This window comes from Raphanus sativus, chromosome 1 (genome assembly GCF_000801105.2).
Source record: "Raphanus sativus cultivar WK10039 chromosome 1, ASM80110v3, whole genome shotgun sequence".
NCBI lineage: Eukaryota > Viridiplantae > Streptophyta > Magnoliopsida > Brassicales > Brassicaceae > Raphanus > Raphanus sativus.
In genome coordinates, this window is record NC_079511.1 from 6073813 (window position 1) to 6082860 (window position 9048).

At 39.0% G+C, this 9048-nt stretch overlaps 1 protein-coding gene across 1 annotated transcript; it reads right to left on the minus strand.

The window, feature by feature from the left end:
* Positions 1-1874: 1874 nt before the first annotated feature.
* LOC130496191 (uncharacterized) lies at positions 1875-5522 on the minus strand. The gene is made up of 3 exons (XM_056988041.1): positions 4697-5522; positions 4566-4584; positions 1875-4452 (listed from the first exon to the last, which is right to left on the minus strand). Exons 1-3 carry the CDS (start codon positions 5520-5522, stop codon positions 1875-1877), a joined length of 3423 nt encoding a protein of 1140 aa, XP_056844021.1.
* Positions 5523-9048: the final 3526 nt, after the last annotated feature.

The window sequence follows — 9048 nt, forward strand, 5'->3', positions numbered from 1 at the left end:
AATCATTGAAACAAATTTGAAGTAACTAATAATTATTGAATTATACTATTCAATGAGACATAATATAATATGTATACAAAATTTTTGGTGTAATGAATATTGTTACACCAAATTTGGTGTAATATTATTCACTCTATACCAAATTTGGTGGGATAGTGTAATTTTTGGTGTCCAATTAGAGATGAAATTACACCAAATTTGGTGTCCAATTAGAGATGAAATTACACCAAATTTGGTGTTTTGGTGTTCCATTGAAGTTGACCTTAAATACATGAGAATAAAAGTTAAAATGGCGATAAATGAAAATATTTTATTTTAAATGTTTTATCTCGTAATTTTCAGATAAAAACAAAAGATTCATTTCTTTTTACTTCAAAATTTGTTTATTGATCATATATCAAAACACTATAAAAATAACAACAGTGTATAATTTTTATTTTTACTTTTTATGAATTTAGTGTGGGTTTATATTATTACTTTATGTATTTCTGTGATATAATAATTTCTATTTATAAATGTGTTTCATATTTTTGATGTGTATGTATTATTTATCTATAAAAATTAAGCACTGTAATTAATTTATATTAAAATTGAAAATTGAAAATATAAATTAGACACAATTTCAAAAATAAATTCGAAGTTTGTTCTGGAACACTTCATTCTCGAAACGAGGTTCTTTCTTGAAGAGATATTCTTAGGGATATCATTTCTGCTTTATGTAATAAAAATGTAAAACCTAAATAAGCTGGAGTATCTGATTAAAAAAAGGGGGATGGAATGGAGTACTATTTTGTGCTTGTAACTAATAAATACGAGTACATACATGTAGTAAAGATCAAAGGGTGGGGTTAATACATCTGGCATTTGATATTATGGCGTTGGCGTGCTCACATGACGAACAGAAACAAAACTTCTTTTTAAAGTTCTTTTTTTTGTCAACAAGTTCTGATCATTTAAATGGCCATCTCAGTTCTCAAATGTTCGGAACTTTACTTCACCATCCGATTTTTTTTTAAAAAAATAGTTATAAAAACGAGTTAAATTAAGCGACACGTGTATGCAGTCTAATCGGTAGTGGAGTCAATATCATTATCATAATTGTAAAGAAAATCTTTGCGTGTGATTTTATCTTTAGAAGCCTCGCGTGGTCCTTTTAACTTTTATGTAAATTTGTTTATTGTACAATTACACTGTTATTTTTATTTATTTTTCTTTCTTTTACAGGTTGTAGAGGATAAATACTTGTACTAGGATTTTATGTAGAGAAAGAAATAAAAAAAAAGATTTAAGGGGAGACAAAAGGGGAGTGATGATTAAAAGAAAATTGAAAAAAGCTGACATTTTTATACGTGAAAGCTCTGTGTTGTGTATGTGGTCTAGTGTAGCTGGCTCAGGCCTGCTTCGTTCAGCTACTTTCTACTGCTTAATTTACTGTTTCGTATTTTGTTATATACTTATTTGACAGCGAACTCCAATTCCCTTTCACATTTACTATAGTGTTGATAGTAACTCGAAAAGTATGCCACGATTCTATCTCATTTAACTGTTTGTGATCATGAACTCTTTATTTATGTTTGCTAAATGTTATCTTCATGATTCACACAATTTTTTTTTTTTTTTGAAACTGGCTTTCATTAATAAACTGCAGAAAAAAAGAAAAAAAATACAAGCCTTTGGAGCTATGGTTTTAGGGCGTAGCCCAATACAAAACATGAATAAAGAACTTTAAGTGAAACAAGCCCAAGTGAATTGTGTAAAAACCATGGTTAAGCAGCCCATCTTGGCCCAGTACTGATTTGATTCCAAAAGAGCATTACGATAGTTTGAGAAGCGGAGAAGTCGAAGCGGTGAAGAGTGATTTGAGGGGAGAGAGATCAGCCAATCCATTGTTGCATCATCAGGGAAGCCATCCTGGGACTTGTCTCTCTAAAGCTCTGAATGCGATTCCTGATTTGGTGGTCTATAGTTTTAAACAGAGAGTCTGTGTTCCTAAAAGCTCCTACATGCAGTCTCTGGTTTCTTTCATGCCAGACCCAATACATCACCGATTTCCACACAAGTAGCGTGAGGAGGTTCGATGATCGAGAAGAAGTTAGAGACATCATCTGGTCAAGTAGAGCTGTCCAAGAGCGATACGGTTGGATGTTGCATCGAGAAGCAGCAAGGCACCAAAGGTCATAACTAAAGTTGCAATCCATGTAGAGATGAGATCGTGATTCAGCAGAGGAGTTGCAGAGCAGGCAGAGAGGACTTACTTGCAGCCCCCATCCCAACATCCGATCCCGAGTAGGTAGACGATCAAGGACTACGAGCCATCCATGGAAGTCATGCCTTGGGATGCCTTTCTTCGCCCAAATCGCCGATGCCCACTGCACTGTCGCTTTACTTCCACATAGATAGTGATAAACATCAGCCGTAGAGAATCGGTTAGTTGTGTTCCCTTGTATTTCCCATTCAAAGTAGTCCGCATCATCATTAAGATTAACTGTTGTCAGGAAGGAGAGAAGCTGTAGCTGGTTGTCGGAGCGTGCTGGAGGGAGGAGCCAGACCCCGTTCCTGAGGAGAGACGAGACCGTGGCGTGGAGTGGGATCCCTAGTCGAGATGTAGCACCTTGCAAGTAGTCATAGAGGCACCCAAACGGGGACCAATTATCAAACCAGAACCTAGCCGATTCTCCATTCTGCAATCGAAGACAGATAAGTGGATACACAACATTTTTCATCTTTAATAATTTATTTGCCAACCAAGAGAAAGAGTTGCTTGGTTTGGTTGTCCAGTAGTTGTGCTCTGAGCCTTTGAGTATGACTTCTTTGAACCAGGAAACCCACACCGAGTCAGGCCGGAAGAATAGCATCCAGATTAGTCTCATGCAACAAGAACGGTTCCATATGTAGAGATCCTTAACACCCAGTCCTCCCTGTTCTTGGGTAAGCGTAACTTTGTCCCAAGCCACTCTGGCCGAATTCCTAGACTCAATATCCCCCTTCCACAAGAAAGTACTACACATTGAGTTGATTTTGTTGATGCAGGCGTTTGGCAGAATGAAAGAAGAGCACCAGAATGTAGTAATGCCGGAGATCACCGTTTTTATTAAAAGTAAGCGACCCGAGAAAGAGAGAGATTTTACCGACCAAGAGTTGAACTTAGTTTTGATTTGCTGCAGTAATACCCCACAGTTGGCCAGAGAGAGCTTCCTCGAGTTGAGAGGGACTCCAAGGTAGCGGAAAGGAAGTGAACCGTGAGACATTCCTGTTGAGGCTTGAATCGTATCAATTTCTTCCTGGTCCATTCCTGAGGCAAAGAAGGATGTCTTTTGGAGACTCACAGCGAGGCCTGACCTGTTCTCAAATTCACGGAGGATCATGAGAACGTTTTGGACAGACTCAATCGAACCGTCGATGAAGATCAGGAGGTCATCCGCGAATGAAAGGTGCGTCAACTTTGCTTTCTCACATTTTGCATGAAACTTGAGCTTGTTTGCTACTACCGCCTTATTTAGCATAAAAGATAGACAATTCATTGCTATAACAAACAAATAAGGTGACAGCGGATCACCTTGCCTCAAGCCTCTCTTACCCTTGAAATAACCATTTACCATTCCGTTATAACCAACCATGAAACTTGGCGTACAGATACAGGCACGAAGCCAGGAGATGAATAGCGGTGGAAGGTCCATACCCGTCAGACAAGCAAACAGGAAATCCCACGACAGTGTATCAAAGGCCTTTGCAATGTCAACTTTGATGGTAATTTTCTTCTTCCCTTTGTTTCGATGGTAGCCATTAATAAGTTCACTCGCAAGATTTGTGTTCTCAAGAAGCAGCCTGTCCTTTACAAACGCCGTTTGACTAGGAAGAATTAAGCTAGGTAGCATAGGCTTTAGGCGCTTTACCAAAAGTCTAGAGATTACTTTATAAATGGTATTGAGACAGGAGATCGGCCTGAAGTCTGATACTTTTGTTGCCCCTGGAAACTTAGGTACCATAGACAAGATGGTGGCATTGGCCGTTGAGGGAAGAAAACCTGAGGCAAAGAAGTGCAATATAGACGCAGTAGTTTCCTCACCAACAACTGACCATGCTCCCTTGAAGAACCCTGAGGTTAGACCATCTGGCCCTGGAGCCTTATTAGGATTAAGCCTGAAAAACATTGCCTGAATCTCGGATTGTGTTGGCACAGAGAGCATAAGCTGAGCAGTTTCTGCAGAAACGCGAAATCCAGTCAAGTCCAAAAACCAGTCTGGTGGCGAGTAAACTCTTGAGCAAGGGAGAGAGGACGGAGAAAGGACAGAACCAAAGTGCGACACAGCATGAATACTCATCTCTATTGGGTCTGTTATCCAGATGCCTGAGGGAGTCATGAAAGCTCGAATAGCGTTATAGCTAGCCCTGACTTGACAGATCCGCATAAAGTAAGTAGTATTGAGATCCCCTTCTCTAAGCCAATTTATCCTAGATTTTTGTCAAAAATAAATTTCTTCAATGCAACGCAGGAAGGACCATTTCTGATGTAAATCTCTCTCAGCTTGGAAGGTCTGTTCCGAAGGGGATTGAAGCGCTAGTACCTGCACACTTTGCAACAAACTGTAAGTTTCAGAAACTCTCTCCTGAATATTAGAAAAATTCTCTCTGTTTATTTTTTTGAGATCTCTCTTTATCTGTTTTAGTTTCCAACATAATTGGGTCAGAGTCTGACATTCGGTTCCGGCTTGAATCCAGGCACATTGCATTAGCTGGACGAAGTTGGGGTGCTTTGTGAGATAGTTGGGAAATTTAAAGGGTTTGGTACCAGCAATGGGCAAGGTATAGGCTAAGTCAAGGATACAGGGTGCATGGTCAGAGATAAGGGGAGGAAGGAAGGTAGCTGTGGCGTTAGGAAAAGCAGAAATGGAGGGGCTATTGACAAGTAACCGATCAAGCTTCTTGGCTATAGGATCAGACGGCTGCTTGTTTGACCAAGTATGACTAGGCCCCAGGTATCTAAGATCAAAGATCCCAGCTTGAAGAAGGCAATCTTGGAATTGGTACATTTGAGTATCGGGACCAGATCCATCATGTCCAGAATGCTCATTGGGGTGTAGAATTTGGTTAAAGTCTCCCCCCACAAACCAGCAGTGAGCATCCAGATTTAGAGTTGCCTCCAGGTTTATCAGCTCCACCCATAAATCTGCTCTCTCTTCACCAAGATTAGAAGCATAAACCGCAGAATAGTAGAACGGTGGGGAGTTAGGGATAGTCAGCAAACAAGTGATGCATTGTCGAGATTGAGAGACAACACTGACTCTGACTGTATCTCTCCAAATGATGATGATACGCCCGTCAGGATCAGCAGAGTGGTTAGAACAGAAGGACCAGCCAGGGCAAAGATGGGCTAAAAGGGGTTTCAAATAAGGTTCTTTAACATGAGTTTCGAGAATAGCTCCGAATAAAGGCTTATGGCATTGAAGCCAAGAAACAAAAGGCCTGTGCTTGTCCGGCTCATTAATGCCACGGACATTCCAAAAAAATAGCTTAGCACTCATTAGGATAGAAGAGGAGGACCCACATTAGCTGAGGAATCCTTAGTAACCAAAAAGTTAGGGACATCAAAAGGGTTAGAAGAGGTAGAGGGGGGAAGAGGTACAAAAGGGGAAGGCCTAGAAGAAGAAGGGGTTGGGGGTTCAGTGGAAGAGGGGAAAGAGATGGCTAAAGGGACAGAGTTTTTAAAAGGGTTAGGATTTGCAGATAAAGGAGGGGAAAAAGTTGGTGATGAACGAGAGCGTTTAAGAGAGGGTCTAGGGACAGGATCGGGAGAGGATAAAAGGTTAAAAGGGTTCTTTGAAAGGGTGAAATCCATAGGTGAGGGGAGAAGAGGGTTGTGAATAGGGTGAGAGGAGGGGTCCTGACTGGTGGAGCAGGAAGCCAGAGGAACCAAAGAAGCCACCTCCGCAATAGGAATAGGTACCTCCGCAACAGGATCAGGTACCACTACAGGTCTGTACATTTTTCCTTTCAGTTTGGGCTCCTTGCGAGGCGTTTTAGTTGACAAGTCTGGATCTTTTTCAGGAGGCGGTGGAGTATACGTGAGACAGTTGCGCACAATATGCCCCATCTCCTTACAATGCGAGCAAGTGGGCGGCACCCAAGGGTAACTAACTGAGACTTCCACAACCTCACCGCTCTGTCGCTCAAATTCCACAACTGAGGGTAAAGCCTTAGTAAGATCGACTTCAACCTTCACATGAGAGACCGTAAGGCTGACCATGTTCAGAGTGAAAGCATCAGTTTCTTTGGGTTCTCCAATCAACCCCGCAACAAGGCTCAACCCTTTCTGGTACCGGAGGTCTAGTGGCACTCCAGTCAGATGAGCCCATATTTTGATAGCTTTGAGAGGAGGAGATGACCTGGTAATGGAAGAAGACCACTGCTCTGTGTGAAACATTGTATCACCCACATACCATATACATTTCTCAAGGATTTTTTGCCTCAGGTAAGCGCTTTGGATCCTAACAATCGTAGTGCGGTTAAGCGGATTATTATGGATCTCAAGCTTTTTACCTTTTCCCCATAGATGGTTAAACACACTCTGGATTTGGTTATAGGGGGGAGCTTTTCCATTGTAGTAGCATATAATAAAATCTTTGTGGATTTCCGCTCCTTTTTCAAACACAGAATCTGGAATAAGTACCCTGGGGCGACCAGAAGCAGAAATGGTGACAGGCGCCAGTCTAGAGAGAGACTTATCTTCAGATGCTCTAATCTTTTCAACCAGAGAGGGAGCACTGGTTGAGGGAACGGCAGGGGAAACTGATGGAGGGACAGGAAGGTTAGGGCTGGGGAGTAGGGGAGGAAGGTGAACAGTAGCTGCTTTGTTAGTAAAAATAGGGGATGAAGAGGAGGGAGGTAAGGTTGCGAAAGAGGGAGGTAAGGTTTTAGGGGAAGGAAGATGAGGCTCGGTTGGATTTGTGGTTAAAGTTGAAGAGGGAAATGTTTTTTCTGAAATAGTTACTGTTTGGGATGAGTTTTCAGATCTAGAAAGAGGACCAGTAAAAGCAGACTCCATTTGGGCTGCTATTCCATTTCCAGCGACTACAGGAGTCTCCTTTATGGCAGTTATTGAACCTTGCTCAATAGATAGAGCAGGAACAGAGGACGGGTAAGATCCCTTACGTGAGTGACGTTTAGGGCCAGTTGGGGTTTGAGAAGAAAGAGGGGGGAAGTTCAAGGGAGAAAGGGGGGATGAGGAATCAGGTGGGTCAGGAGGAAAGGGAGTCGGAGGGGGCTCGCCAGCGGCAAACTCCGGTGGATTCTTGCCGGAACCGAGATCAGAAATCTTCCAACAGTTGGACATTGGTAACCGTGTCAGAGAGAGATTGACTTCTAATTGTTATGATATGAGAGAGAAAAAACATTCCAGTTGTGTTTTTATGATTCACACAATTTCCTTGTTCATCTTCGCACATCGGAAATTCTAATCTTACCTCAAAACTAATACTCCCTCTGATTTCTTTCATAAGATTTATAGTATAGACAAGAAATTAATTTTTTTTTTATTAAAATCATTTGATTACAATAAAAAAGTAATCAAAAGTAATTAATCATTATTATTCTGAACAAATAAAAAAACCATACATTACTTTTTAATATTCTAATAAATTATTTTAAAAAAATTACACAGAAGATTTCAAAACATCATACAAATTAGAAAAAGAAAAATGGAGGGAGTACTACTTTTGTAAATAATAATTATTTCATGAATATTTAAAATTTATTATAAAAGTTAAAGTATACCACCAAATTTTTTAAAGAAAACAAATAGTGTAGATATGCTTTTACTCTTCGCTTAACTCAAATAGCATGCTTATAAGTTTTAACATTTGGAGATCTCTTTAATAATGAAACATCTATTTAATCAAATAACTGGGTTAAAGCCAACCATAAAATCGCATTATAATTGTGTTTAGTCTATATATTACCCATTCTTATTTTAGATATATATATAATATAATATTCTCTCTGTTCCAATTCACGTGTTCATATTTGATAACTTTTCGAAACTAGTTCAACTGTTTGTCACAGACTTTGACCAATAAATACATAGAAATAGAGTTAAAAACTCTGAAACAGTCTTAAGTGAAAAAGGTATATGTTCTAAATTTTTTTTCACTGAAAAGGACATAACATCAGGAGAATATTTCACTATTGACAGCTGTTCTTTGTGGAACCCAAAATGATTTTAAGGGTAACGCGTAGGAATAAATATGTAAGAACAAAAAAATGAAAGAAAGTGGAAAGTGTGAAGAAGCCAGTCAAGTCGATGTCGGGACAATGAGAGATCTTTTAGTTATGCCCTTAACTAGCAAATGGACTTCTAGTTCGGTTCGAACATAACCAAATTGATTTCATTCTTCTCTTTTCATCATCTTGTGGTTACCTTTCCCCGTTTGCCATGTGGTTAAGAACATATACGGATATTTTTTTTTCCTTCAAATAATCAAACAGGCATTATAATTTATACACTTTACTATACTGTATGCAAAATAAATATCTAAGCTCTTTGACGGATAGATCGAACACGATAGTGAGTGAGTATTCAAAGTTCAGATGGTGATTTATATATTGGAAAGTTTTCAGCATGGTAGTTAAAGAGGTACTGAAAATATAATGCATGTACATTTTTATTGTTATGCATAGAGATTTGCGTTTCACTTTGTTTTTCTTTGGAATATCGAAGTTCTTGGAGTACTACAGTTTATAAATTGCATGTGCATTGTTCCAAGAAGTTTTGTATGTGTTTTATTCACAAAATAAATGCGTAGATTATAGCATGGCGGAGCCAAAAAATATTTTTGACTGGAATCATAATATATAACTTTAATATTTAAATTTACATATATTATTATTATAGAAATATTTTTTATAAAATTAATGGGAGGCATTTGAAGATTTATACAAAATAGTAGGATAAAATGCTAAATTTAACTAAATATTATAATAATTTTTTTTTAAAAATACACTAAATTTTTGTTCTCTCCAAATTTTGTGGGATCACCTAACCCCACAAACTAC

Excerpts from the sequence above, each read along its gene's own strand:
- LOC130496191 (XM_056988041.1), bottom strand. The coding sequence starts at position 5,522 with ATGAGTGCTAAGCTATTTTTTTGGAATGTCCGTGGCATTAATGAGCCG.